This window comes from Monodelphis domestica, chromosome 2, assembly GCF_027887165.1.
Source record: "Monodelphis domestica isolate mMonDom1 chromosome 2, mMonDom1.pri, whole genome shotgun sequence".
Lineage (NCBI taxonomy): Eukaryota > Metazoa > Chordata > Mammalia > Didelphimorphia > Didelphidae > Monodelphis > Monodelphis domestica.
Window position 1 is genome coordinate 70014265 of NC_077228.1, and position 14327 is coordinate 70028591.

Below are 14327 nucleotides of genomic sequence, written 5' to 3' on the forward strand. Positions count from 1 at the left end.
AGTCTGCCTCTTGACCCCTGTGGCAGTAACTCTGGGAAGTTTTCTAAATTGTCATATTTCTTTTTGCTGGGAAAGAATAACAACTTGTTTGTTAAGGTCTTTTAGATCCCTCAGATGAAGAAATTGCAAAAGGAAAGTCTGTGTGTTGGGGGAGGAGAGTGGAAAAGGATTTGTCAAAAAGAGAGCCAAGATCCTGCCACTGGTCTGCTTGTCTCCTTAAAATGTCAGGATTATGTCTTTTTGCTCTCCTACCAGTTATCATGAGCATGTCTGTCTCTGCATCCATCAGAATCTTTCTTGAAAATTAAAGCATCAAAATCAATTTTCCCAACCCTTTAGAGCAAATGCCTTTAGTTTTTGTTGAATCTAGAAACACATCTTGGGTATACTGAGCAGTATTCGAAACCTGATTTTCTACTATTGTTTAAAACCAATAATTGGGCAATTCTTCTGACATTCTTGTGGGTTGGCATAGAGGACTGAATTAGATTAACACACCTACTTCACAGATGAGGATACTGAGACCTGGATTGGGGAAGTAGCTTTTCTAGCATCAGCTCAGTAGGAGGAGAGACTGAGATGATGTATGTTGCATTGGTGTCTGTCCAAATATTTAGAACATTAGTTATATATTCCTAAGTGACTCTTTTGGAAATCCTAGATAATAGAGTACTAAAACCAGAAAGAGTACCCTCATTTATATCAATTTGTGGTTAATGGTAATGTTGGGGTGAGGAAAGAAGGGAGGAGGAAGAAAACCCTGTCATTTAACATAAATATCCATAGCAGTAGCTAGAAATTGGTTTCAGCTCTTAGTTCAGGGCAGCAGTAGTATTCATCCCCATCCCAGGGTGCCAGTTTCTTTTTAAAGAATTTGGATTGAAAGTAAATCATCCTATGATTGATTTGGAGAGGAGTGACCTATCATCCCTCTGTCCCAGTCAGAACTTTAGCTAAAGAAGGTTTTCTTAACCTTTGTTTGTTTGTTTTGGTGACACAGACCCATTTGATAGTCTTGTGAAGCATACTGACCCCTTTTAGAATAATGTTATTGAGAACATGAAATAAAATAAATAGGATTATAAAGGAAGCCAATTATAGTGAAATACAATTATCAAAATATATTTTTTAAACTTCACAGGCTATAGATAAATAACCTTGGACTAAACCACTCCTACATAGCAGTTTCTTTAGTTTGATTCATTAGTTGAACAATTTAAGACTCTCCCGTGTTCTCCAGGAAAAGGAATTCTATAACTTCTCATGTTAACAAGTCCAGTTCTTTGTCAGGAAAAAAAGTTTCAATTGAGCTGTAGTTTGTCTTTCAATGAGACTGAAATTAGCAATGTCAGGGGAAGTAACAATAGTATTTATTAATTGACTAATATAACAATAATTGACATTTATTTAGATGATCTCATTTAAGCCCCATGGAAACACTGGGTAGTGTTATTTTTATTTTATAAATGAGGATACTCAGGCAATTCTCCCTTGACCATATACCTAGTAAGTACCAAAGATAGAATTTGAACCTAGATTTTCCTGACTGGTGGTCAGGAAAGACTGGTGGTCTAGCCACTATACTATGCTGCCTTGAAAATTCTAATAGAGAACTCACAAAATGCCTTGAGTTCCTCACTTTCAAAAGAAAATCCTATTTCTTTTAAATTCAACAGGAAAGAAAACATTCACCTTATTAAAAAAAACCATTGATCAACACATATACACTAACCTAGACTAAGTCTGTCTCTGGGGAATTGACAGAGAAAAGGGTGATCTCATTTAGTTGCTGATAAGAAAAATTGAATTCCAGATCTTCTCTCTAGTAGAAAATGGAGACCAGCTTGTGTTCTAAGTCTTAATGTTCATAGCATCTCATATCCCTTCAGTGCTATGCTGTGCAGAACTAGAGAAATCATGGATGGAAAAGACTTACTGGATATCATCTTCTTTGTTGCCTGGGAACCTGGCAGTCAAGTTTTACAACACATTTCTATGGGTTTTCTATTACATTTCCTGGGAAACTATTCCTCATTTTAATAGTCTTCAACATTAGGAAAATTTTCTTCATCCGTTAGTGGTACTGCTTTATGCCATTAATTTCCATTTCCTTCTCCATCTTTCCCCTTTCTCTCACCAACCAACATCTGTCTATGCTGAGAAATTTGGTGAGGTCACTCCCTTCCCTACATTTAAAAACAACAACTCTTTCCTTCTGTGTGTAGAGTGAAAAATTCAGAAGAACCCCTTTTTTTTTCTTTTATGCACTTGACAGAAGTGCTAGGCTGAAAAGATGCCCCCATGCCCCCTGATTTCTTTGAAGCAATCAGCCTGCCCAGGAAAATTTGAGAATGATGTGTGGAATCTTTGGGACTGTAATTAGCAAGGACATCATGTTACAACTAGGAATGACAAGTAACACTGGGGGCTAATGCTAGGGTTTCTGGGGGTTCTCATCTTCCAGTCTCTAAAAACAAACATTGTAAGGGAAGGTTTTGGGCAGTCCTCCTGTGGTTTATGGCAAGAGTCTGTGGGCTATGTTGCATTGATTCAAAACTTCTTTAGAAAGTCATCTGCACTCGATTTGTGTCTCAGAGAATTAGTGAGATGAAAAGGATAGAGAGAGAGGAGGAGTTAACTTTTACTGCTTTGTTTTTTACCAGAAAGAAGAATTTTTGAAAGTGGCACTCAGTAGGTGCTTACTTGATGAAAACATGCTGGCAATAAACGATTGGGATAAATTGGAAAGACCAAGGAAGGCCAACAAAAAGGAGTGCAAATGTTGGGAACTCTTCCTCTGTCCAACAAACAAAATAAATATCCTCTCTTCTAGCAATTAAGTAAAACAAATGTGCACTTTGACCATGCCACGTCAAAAAAAAATATGATTTATTCTGCATTACTTAGTCCATCCATTACCTCTTTGTTAGGAGGTAGGACACATGATTTATCACTGGACCTCTAGAGATGTGAATGGTCCCTAAATTGATCAGAATTCTTAAGTTCTTTAAAATTATTTACCTTTACAATATTATGGTTATTTTGCATAAATCATTTTCCTAGTTATACTTAATTTACTGTGTCAGTTCATACAAATTTCCTCATTCTTCTTTGAATCCATCCCTTTCATTTTTCCTTACAGCACAATAATATTCTAGTATATTCATATATCATAATTTTCTCAGCTAATCTTCAATTGATGTCTCTTTCCTCTCCCAATAAGTTGAGTGCCTGGCTCACAGTTTCTCTATCCAGTTCAATTCCTTACTTCATATAAAAGGACTTCCACATACATATTGATATCCCTAAATTCCCAATTCCTCAATCTATTCAACTTTCATGACTATTCCTCTATTCCATCTCAGCCATATGTAGACACACCTCTGTAAAGGTCTTCTCATATCTCTTGATCATAATGTTTTATCATTTGATCCCTCCTTTTTCTTATTAATCCCAAGCCTTCATCCTCAGCATGATCTCTAAACTCTTTACTCCTCAGAACTTTTCTGAATCATCTGCCCCACTATGATTATACTCTTTCCTTCCCAATCACAACCCCTTTGATAAACTGTTTCAACTCTATTCAGTTTTCTACTCTTTAATGCCTTGTTCTCTTGTCCTTACACTGCTCATGCTTTGCCAAAACCCAGCTCTTAATTACTCCCTAGCTCCTACTCATGCACTGTGGAATGGAACCGAACAGAACCGGAGTATGATCTACTACAAGTTTATGTTATCTAACCTCAAAGGAGTCATTACTGTGGCAGGACCCTAATTGATTCTCATCCTAGTCATTGTTCCAAATCTTTTCTGTTCCCTTCAAGCTTACCACAATGCACAATCTCCTTCTTTCTTCCCCTCCCCTCCTCAAGTGAGAATCTCATTTTATCCTTCAGTAAAAACTTCAAGGTCATCTGTCATGAATTGTTCCTTTTTCATCTCATAGCACCTTGACATCATCTCCCATTATCTCCTCCGTCGTTTACGTCTCTTATGAGGAGGTGATCTTTCTCCTAATCAAAACTACCTCCTGTACATAGATCTTTGATCCCTTTCCTTCTATCTTTAACAAGAGATTACCCTCATTATTGTCCTTTACTCTTTCTCTAATCTTTAATCCCTTCCTATCCACTGTTTCTTTTTCTCTGCTGCCCATAAATATTCCCTTATTTCTCTCATTCTTTGTTTAAACACTTACATTCCATCTTAGAATCAATACTGTATTGGTTCCAAGGCAGAAGAATGGTTAGGACCAGGCAATGGGGATTAAGTGATTTACTCAGGGTTACATAGCTGGGAAGTGTCTGGGCTAGATTTGAGCCATGCCTATTAGCTATCACTATATCTATCCTCCCTTTCTCAATTAAACTCTTTGAAAAAGTCATTTATACCTACTGCTTCTATTTCATCCATTCTCTCCAAAATCCTCTGATATCTTACTTTTGACTCTGATTGTTCTCTCCAAAGTGGCTAAGATCTCTAAATCAAATGGCCTTCTCTCAGTCTTCAACCTTCTTGACCTCTCAGCAGTCTACTGACCATGTTCTCCTTTTTGATAATCATTAGTATCTAGGTTTTTGTGATTCTGTTTTCTTGGTTCTACTCCTTTCTGTCTGACTGCTTCTTCTTGCTCTCCTGACTTGCTTCTTTATCTACTGTGCCCTTTATCTGTGGGTTAGGCTGCAAGACTCTATCCTGAGCTATGTTTTCTATCTATACTCTATCACTTGGTGATCTCATTAGGTCCCATGGATTCAATTATCCCTATGCAAATAACTCCCAAATCTATATTTCTGGCCCTAGTCTCTCTCATTAGCTTTAGTTTTGTATCTTTATTTACTGGATAATTTTAACTGGATGCATAATTATGTCCAGCTCACCATTTCCAAAACAGAACTCATTATCTTCTCCCCTCCACTTCTCCAATCCCCTTTGCTTCTTATATTTCCTGTCACTGTTGAGGGCAATAACTCCTCCTAGTTATCCAGGATGGCAGACTCAAGGGTTATTCTTAAATCTTCATTCTTACTCAATCCACAGTTGTGAATAGTTGTCAAATCTTGTTATTCCTATTTCCATGACATCTCTCATATACATTTCCTTCTCTCCACCCACATAACCAACATCCTAGCTCAAGCCCTCATCACTTCTTGCCTGGACAATTGCCATAGCCCCTTAAGGTATTTTTCTGTCTCAAATCTCTTCCCACTCTAATCTCTCCACATAGCTGCTGAAGTGACTTTTCTAAATTACATATGTGACTGTGTCACTCTCCTCTCACTAAATAAACTCCAGTGGTTTCTTATGTCCTCTAGGATCAAATAGAACACCTCCCCTACCACCCCCCCCTTTTTTATTTGAAGGTCTTTACATCTTAATCCCTTTTTATCTTAATGGGTTTCTTAAACATTACTTTCCTCCATGCCCTCAACAATCCAGTCATACTGATGAACTTGCTGTTTACCATAAACAATGCTCCATTTCCTATCTTCATGCCTTTGCATTGGCTATTCCCCATGTCTGCAATACATTCTGTCCTTGCCTCTGCTTAATTCCTGGTTTTCTTCAACTCAGCTCAAGTACTATTTACTATAAGAACCCTTTCCTCCCCCTTCCCACAACCCCCAGTTGCTAGTATTTTCTCCCCTATGGTTACCTTATATCTACTTTGTATAGATCTTCTATGTATGGATATGTCTATTTATTTATATCTATACATATACATGCTGTTTCTCCCATTAGAATGGAAGCTCCTTGAAGGCAGGCAATATTTTTCCTTTTCTTTGTATCTCTAGCAATTAGTACAGTGCCTTGCACATAGTAAATGCTTGATAAATGCTTGTTTGTTGATTTATTAATTTGCATCCTCCAAAATTCTTCAGGAATTCCAGGTTAGTTGCAGAATTTTACTTTTGAGAGACTGGCATATTAATTTGTAGTTTGTAAAGAATCAGGCAGACTTTTCAGCACTATTGCTAGGTCAGTACAAGAGTAAAATTTAAAATCTAGTTGGGCATTTTTTTAAATACTTCTTAAGTTACATGTCATTTGTAGACTAGTTCTGATCCATTTCAATTTGATAGTAATCTAAAATTATAGCAAATAGGATGGGGGGGGGTAGGGAAAAAAGAAAAGAATTTCTATGTTCTAAAACACCCATAGCAGGTCTTGTTGTGGTGACAAAGAACTGGACATTGAAGGGATACCCATTAATTGGGGAATGGATAAACAAGCTATGGCACATGGTTGTGATGGAATACTACTGCATCATGAGAAATGACAAAGAGGTTAATTTTGGGACACATGGAAAGACCTACATGAAATTATGAAGAGTGAATTGAGTAGTAGCAAGAGAACATTACATGCAGCAACAGAAACATTTTTTGAAAAATGAGTTGTGTTTTTCCTCCTCCAGAGAAAGAACTGATAAATAGAAATAAGTACGTCTTACATATTCATGTATCTTTTGTCAAATGCTGCCTTTTCTAATGGGGGAAGGAGAAAGGAGATAGGAATCAACTGTGTATTTTAATGTAACATATAAGCAAAAAAATAAATAATTAAAAATGTCTAGGTCACCAGCATCCCAGGGCTATGAGTCTCATGATGGCAATGGATGCAAACAGTTGATGTCTAGGCTCAACATCCTGCTCTGGGAAGCGATCAGCAGACAGTGGCCCAATGTATCCTATGAACTTCATGGAAATTCTTGAATCCATGAATGAGAACTGGCTTGGTGAAAGGTTTTGGATTTGGGGAGGGGAGGGTTTGATCTAAGTTTGAGTTCTAGATTTGCCATTTAACTGACTGTGTAGCTGTGGGCAAATCAATTGACTTCTTTGGTCCTCAGTTTCCTCATCTGTAAAAATCTCAGTCGTGGTGGGGCATGGGACTGAACACAGTGGCCTCTGATGCTACTTCTCGATTGTCCTTTGATTCTTTTTTATTTCCTCCTCTGGATACAGGCCTCTGGGAAGAATCCACTCCCCTCAGCTTCAAGGAAGCCCATGATGGGTTTCAGCCATATATTTTATTTCCCTTTGGGGTTCCTGCTCTGGTTCATACTACAGGCAGAATCAGCTCCAGCAACCCCTGACCCTCTCATCTGCAGCAATCGTGAGCAGCAGGTTATGTTTAGTCACACCTACAAGATCGATGTACCAAAGTCCTCCTTGATCCAGGTGGAGGCTGACCCTCAACCACTCAGTGATGATGGGGGAAGGCTGCTTCTCCCTGGGGAGGCTAATGAAGAACAGAACATCATTTTCCGGCACAATATTCGCCTTCAGACCCCAAAGGGCGACTGTGAAATGTCAGGCAGCATCCAGGACCTTTTGGCTCGAGTGAAGAAGCTGGAGGAAGAGATGGCAGAGATGAAAGACAAGTGTGGTACCCAGCAGTGCTGCCAGGGAGCTCCAGGTGAGTATACAACTTGTCTTCTGATAGATGGTTCCAGTGGAGGCTGTGGTTCATGATGACTGTGACATTCCTAGTCCTTGCTTTTGGGTCCTCTTAGGTACTGTGGCTCTTCTCATAGATAGGAACTTCATGCTTTATCCAGGAGTTTAGGGAGACAGAACAGAAGCAAGGTGAGGGCCAAGTTCCAGACCTTTGGAATTGCCCTGAAGCCCCTATTAAGGATTTTATTCAAGAGTGATCCAACTATATGTTTAGTTCATGCCTTCCCCATCAGAAGGTCTCATTAGTCCTCTGGAATCAGGGAAGGTCATTGCATTAATTAGAGCTCTTTTGTCTTTTAAAGTTTCCATTTTAGGATATGGACTATGTGGGAATTGGTTTTGTTAATAATATTACAAAATTTTCTTGGAGTGAGGGGAAGATGGGAAGGAGAAAAAAAGTTTGCCAAATGAAAAACAAAGTCCAGTTTAGTAATTATAAAGAATTACCCCAACTGATTATATAGTCAGCTATGTAACATGGGGGATAGAAAGTCAGACTTGGAAATAGGAAGATCTGAATGAATACTTTAGACATGTAACCCTTGGCAAATCTTTTAACTTTTTTTTTTAGGACATTTTCTCATCTTTAAAATGGGGATAATATCCTTATCTCACAGGTTGTTATAAAATTCAAATGAGATGTAAAATGTAAGGCACTTCAAACCTTAAAGTGCTACATAAATGTTAACTATTATTATTCCTTACAAATCCTGTCTTAGCCCGAGGAAGATGTTAACAGCTTGAGGTACAAACAATGATAGAGTTCTATTTTTTAATTAAAAACAGACAAAAAGACCCCAAATATTGACTCAGATATCATATGCCATTTTGCATATCATTTTACTAAAAAAATGTAAATGCTATTTATTTCCATCAGATAAAGCATGCCTAGAAGTCTTAGTGCTAGAAGGGACCATATTCTACCTAATCCTTCTTGCTCATTTTAGAAATGAGGAAGCAGAGACCTGGAAAGGTGAAGTACCTTTCCCAGGCTACAGCAGAGCTAGGATGTAAACCCAGGTTTTCTGACTCCAGTCCAATATTCTTTCTATTGGGCATCCCTGCCTTGACTACAATGGACTTTGCTGTTTTCTCTCCAGTATCCTATGGACGTCCCCCTACAAATTTGTTTAGTAGTTGGCCTCTTTCTCTGATGCTCCCTCATCCTTGGCTTCTTTATTTACAAAGCTTTCCACTTCCCTGTGGTATCAGTTTGGTTGGACTCTTCCTGGAGCCTGAGAGAAGGCATTCTGAGCAGAAACATATTGATGGGGCAAAGTTAGGTGAGGGGAACAGTGGCCCTTCAGGGGTTTCCATGTCACAAAGAAGATAAGACAAATCCTATATACTTTCCCAACAAGTTAATGAGTAGAGGACAGTGGCCATATTTGGTGACTTACTCAGTACTCATGCTATTTTTGAGTATTCATGTTTCTAGAGGAGCTCCCCCACCCCCTCACCTAAGCCTTCACTCTATAACCTCCTCAGCATTCTAGTCTCTTGATTTTCCTCAGAGTCCTAAAGCTTAAGTACTTGGCTTAAAAACCCAGAATCACAGAACATGGATTTCTGCCCTTTAGTTCCAAGCTCTGGCTTTTAGTGATGAGAGATGCCATGTCTTGGTCATTTGGTCCCTGGGTTGCCTGGCTTCCTATCATTGTTCTCTGTGCTATTGTGGTCTATTTATTTTTCTTGTTGGGTGCTAATTAGATTCTCCTCTGATTAAAAGTTAGCAAAATCCATCTTGATTATTTAAGAGGTGGAATGAAAGGTACAATAGCATCCCTAATATAATGAATATAGTCATAATCATGGGGTACAGATATTCCAAAATGAAAGGAAGATGGGCATTGCCCACTTTGGAAGCTTATTGTAGGAAGGAGGCAATGTAGGAAACAGGAGAGGACATGAGAGTCCAAGAAGTCATGAAGGTCTTGACTACCTGCAATATGGAGGCAAGGATGAGGATACATAGTTATGGATTCATGATCTTATTTCTACTGTTAATCTGACCATTACTTATCTCTGACTATAGGCACAGTGAAAACTGAAATCTATGAAAAAAAACAACCAGGTGCCTGGATAATTCCTCCAAATGATATGTTTATTCCTTGTTAATCATGGGATTTAGGGTAGGAAAGGACCTTCAAGTTCATCTAGTTTAGCCCTCTCATTTTATGGATGACAAAACTGAGAGGAAAGAGAAGGAGCTCTTTCATGGATACAGAGGTAACAGGCATTAAAGCTAGGATATGATCTAGACCTTTTGTCTCCAACCAGGGTTCTTTTCACTATATTGTGAAACAGTCACTGGCTGTTTTGTGCCATCTCCCAATTGGTCAGAACCACCTTCCTTGAAGGTGACTCAGTGGATAGAATGCCAGTCCTGGAGTCACAGACTTGGGTTCAAACCTGGCTTTAGATACTTCCTAGTTCTGTGGCCCTGGGCAAGTTATTTACTCCATTTGCCCAGACCTTACTCTTCTATCTTAGCACTATTACTAAGAGAGAAAGTAAGGTTTAAAAAAAATCTTCATATGCATTCACTCATTTGATCCTTACAATTCTGTGAAGTAAGCAGTGTAATTATTATCTGATTTTGTTTTAATTGATGAAAGACCTGAAGACCAGAAAGGTTAAATTCTAGTTTCTTCAGGGAATAGAGATCTCCCAGATGCAGAAACTCATCCTCCTGGTGCAGCTCAGCACCAACTCTGGAATATATAGACTTAAGAGAGTTGGTTAGAGCACTGGGAGGTTAAATAACTTTCTCAGAATTACAGTCAGTCTGAGATGGCACTCCAACCCAGGTATTCATCATTCTAAGGTTGGCTCTCTATACATTGTATCATATTTCCTCTTGTGAATGTGATATATTATAATTGTTATTATAATGTATTATGGATTTACCATAAGAGGCAACCATTGTGTAATAGATAGGGAGCTGTCCTTGGAGTCACATTCTTTATTACTATGAAAATTGTAGGGTAGATGCAAGCTATATCAGTAGAGTGAATTTCCTCATTGGGATTGCTCCATACAAACAAAATCAGAGTTCTTGTCCGCCATTCCATTCTTCCCCTAAAAAATCATATATGTATCTTCTTTCACAACTCAATGAATATGGAAATATCCATTGCATGACAACACATGCATAGCCTATATCAGATTACTTGCTATCTTGGGGAAAGGGGAAGAGAGGGAGGGAAGGAGAGAATTTGGGTCTCAAAATATCAGAAAACAAATGTTAAAAATTATTTCTACATGAAATTAGGGAAAATGCAATAAAATATTACAGGGGGAAAAGAATCCCAGGGAAGGGAAGCATCAGGAGAATTCATATGCTTTTTACTTGGAATGAGAAGTAAAAGGGAAATGAGATGGTTTGTGTTATCAAATGATGGAGAACTGAAAAGTAGGGTGATAGGTTTTATAGGGAATCTGAAAGAGGTTGTTTTCAGGTCCTGCTGAAAAGATTCATTTGTCTGCCTCATTGCTCCCCATGAACCGTTATTTAGGTGAGCCTAGCTATCAATGACTCCAAAGCACACCTGAATTGATGTTGCTAGATAGAAGAGAGGATGTGAAATAGAATGTTATTTCTCAAAGATTTTCAGGGAAAAGGATTCTCTGAGCTCCTTTGGTATTTACAAGTCATTATTTGTTTTCTCCTTTCTGTTCCCCAACCTCCTTCTCTGTTCTTCCACACCTGGTACTTCTCTGCCAAGGTCTCAGCAACCTCTGCAGTGGTCATGGAATTTTCACCCAAGACACTTGTGGGTGCAGGTGTGATGAAGGATGGGAAGGCCCAGACTGCTCCCTCCCCAGCTGTCCTGCAGGGTGCAGTGGCCATGGGCGCTGTGTGGATGGCCGATGCATTTGTGACGAGCCCTACATTGGCGAGGACTGTGGCTACCTGCCTTGCCCAGAGAACTGCAGTGGAAATGGGATCTGTGTGAGGGGCGTTTGCCAGTGCTATGAGGATTTTACATCAGAGGACTGCAGTGAGAAGAGATGCCCCAATGACTGCAGTGGTCATGGCTTCTGTGACACAGGAGAATGCTACTGTGAGGAGGGCTTCACTGGCCTTGACTGCTCCCAGAGTAAGAGACATCTGCTTCCCAAGCTACTCCTATTCCAGCTTTTCTTCCCCTCTTTCCTTCTTTCCTTCCTTCCTTCCTTCCTTCCTTCCTTCCTTCCTTCCTTCCTTCCTTCCTTCCTTCCTTCCTTCCTTCCTTCCTTCCTTCCTTCCTCTCTACTTTTTCAATGTTCTTCTTAAAATATGGTGATCAGAATTGCCCATAATCCTCTAGATATGGTCTAACAATGGCAAAATACCATGGGACTCTCATGTTCCTTGTTTTCAGTCATCTTGTTACTTGTCTCCCTCAGTTTCCTTCTTGTTTTTTTTTTCCCCAAAGCCTCCAGGAAGGTCCTGAGAATTTGGGAGCTGCTTAATGAATCCATATTGATGACTTCCTCTGTCTCTTCCTACTCCTTTTGTTTCTAGTTCCTTCTCCCCAGAGTCTGAAGCTCCTCAAGAGCACTGAGGACTCTCTGCTTGTGAACTGGGATCCAGAAGTGAATGTGGACCATTACCTGCTCAGCTACTATCCCATGGGGGTGGATACTTCAATGAAACAGATTAAGGTCCCCAAAGAAGAGCTAAGTTATGAGATTCATGGCCTGCAGCCTAGCACCAAGTACATTATTACTTTACGCAATGTGAAAAAGGGGATTTCCAGTAGCCCACAGCATTTGCTGGCCTCTACAGGTAAGATCCTAGGGACAACAGGGACATGAGACGACCATAACTCAGGTCCCCACTCCCAAGCCAAATTAAAAATCATCCAAACCACATCTTTGTATCAATTGGAAGCTAACAAAGTACCAGATAGACAGACAGATTAATAGATAGATAAAGTATTTATTAAACACTCAATATATGCTAGGCACTGATCAATTACCCTTAGATCAATATAGATTTTATTGTCTTGCTCCCACATTTAGGTGTCTGAGTGTCCTGGCCTGTGCCTAAATTCCAAGGTAGTTCTACAGCAGGGGTTCTTAACCTGGAGACCACAAACTTGTTTTAAAAGCTATTTTGATAGCTGTATTTCAGAATAATTTGTTTCCTTCATATTACACTGCATCTTATTTTATACATTTAGAAACATAATTCTGAGAAGGGTCCACAGGCTTCACCAGAATGTGAAAGGGACCCCTGATAGTTTCTGAGACTAACTTGGGAGGTTTTAGATTGGGTAAGCATTGGAAGACTGCAGCCTCTTAACGGTGGGCGGGTACATTCTTTAGGTGTGATTTATTTCCTACAAATTATCACCTTCCCACCTCTAGTGAAACTGCCTGGAAGGATGCTAAGATCTCCAAGGGATCCTGGAATCCCAAACCCCTGACCCTCTGCCCTCAATTCCTTGGGTGACTGTAGCCTTCTTGGATCTGCCTCAGTTGTGACCCAACCTCCCAGGTTTGGTGCTGGAGGGCCCATGTAGTATCTGAGTTGTACCTAGGTTTGAAGTTCAGGCAGAACCACCCTAACGAATGGCATCATTAGGAAGAAAATGAATGCTGCCTAATTTGATTCACTTCATGGATATGTAAAGGCAATTAAGGCAGGCAACAAAGAACAACCTTAATTGGCCTCAGTAGGTAGTCGTCATGAGTTGTTGAGATGGAAAAAAATCATCATCTGGTGACCAGCCTTCTCCAGACTTAACTAGATTGGTCCTCACATACCCAGTGCAGTCCGTTGCTGGGCCAATGCCCCAAACCTGTCCAGTTTGACTAGGACTTGCCCAAGCATAGGCTTTGCTGGATGGCAGAGTTCTGCAGGGTCATTGTTCATGACTCAGTGAAGTATCCTGATAGGAATTCTGGTGCCACTCAATCTTACTTCAAGGGGGAAGAGAGAAAATAAACATTGAATAACTTGGCAACCTCAGTGGTAGAATTTGTGTGTTTCTGTTATTATACTTTACTAGGAAGAGAAATGGGGATTCAAGGATGGCAATTCTCCCCAGGTGGCAATCTACACACTGATAAGCATTTATGAAGCCCCTACTGTGTGATAAGCACTATGATGAATGCTGGGAATATAAAAGGGAAAGAGGAAACTGTTTCTGACTGCAAGATTATGTTGTATTGGAGATGTTGCAGTGGATACAGTACTGGACCTAGAGTCAGGGAGATGGGTCTTCCTGAATTCAAATTTGGAGGCAGGCACTCAGGAGCTATATAACCTTGGACAAGTCATTTCCACCTGTTTGCCCCAGTTTTCTCATCTGTAAAATGGGCTGGAGAAGGAAATGGCAAACCAGTACAGTATCTTTGCTTAGAAAACCCCAAATGGGGTCATGAAGAGTCAGACAAGGCTAAAAAATGACTAAACAACAGATAAATAGATATGCTTACATATATGTATCTAGACACACACATCTGTATATAAAATAATCAGGAAAGAGTACTAATAGCTGGAAAGATCAGCAATGACCTTTTGCTATATTTGAGCTGAGCCCTGAAGTAAACTAGGAATTCTAAGAAGCAGAGAAGTATTGTGTTCCTAGCATGAAAGAGAGTTTGCATAGAGGCAAGGAGATAGGAAATGGAATGTCATTTGAGAGGAACAGCAAATAGTCCAACTTAGACCATAGAACACTTGAAAGGGAGCAATTTTTAATAAATTAGTAAAATATATTTCTAATATAATAAATTAATAATAAATAAGACTAAGAGGTAGGTTAAGGGACTTTAAAATGCTGAACAATAAGCTGTTGTTCAGTGGATCAAACTGTCCATATCATTTTCTTGGCAAAGATACTGATATGGTGCGCCATTTCCTTTTCCAGT

The 14327-nt window shown here is 39.5% G+C and overlaps 1 protein-coding gene across 1 annotated transcript in view; it reads left to right on the forward strand.

Annotated features, from left to right (window-relative positions):
* The window catches only part of TNN (tenascin N), an 88847-nt gene that overhangs the window by 10733 nt on the left and 63787 nt on the right, over positions 1 to 14327 (forward strand). The window contains exons 2-4 of the mRNA XM_003340111.4: positions 6966 to 7419; positions 11189 to 11563; positions 11971 to 12234. Coding sequence (XP_003340159.3) covers positions 7008 to 7419; positions 11189 to 11563; positions 11971 to 12234 — 1051 coding nt within the window. The 5' untranslated portion in view covers positions 6966 to 7007. The remainder of the gene's footprint in view (positions 1 to 6965; positions 7420 to 11188; positions 11564 to 11970; positions 12235 to 14327) is intronic.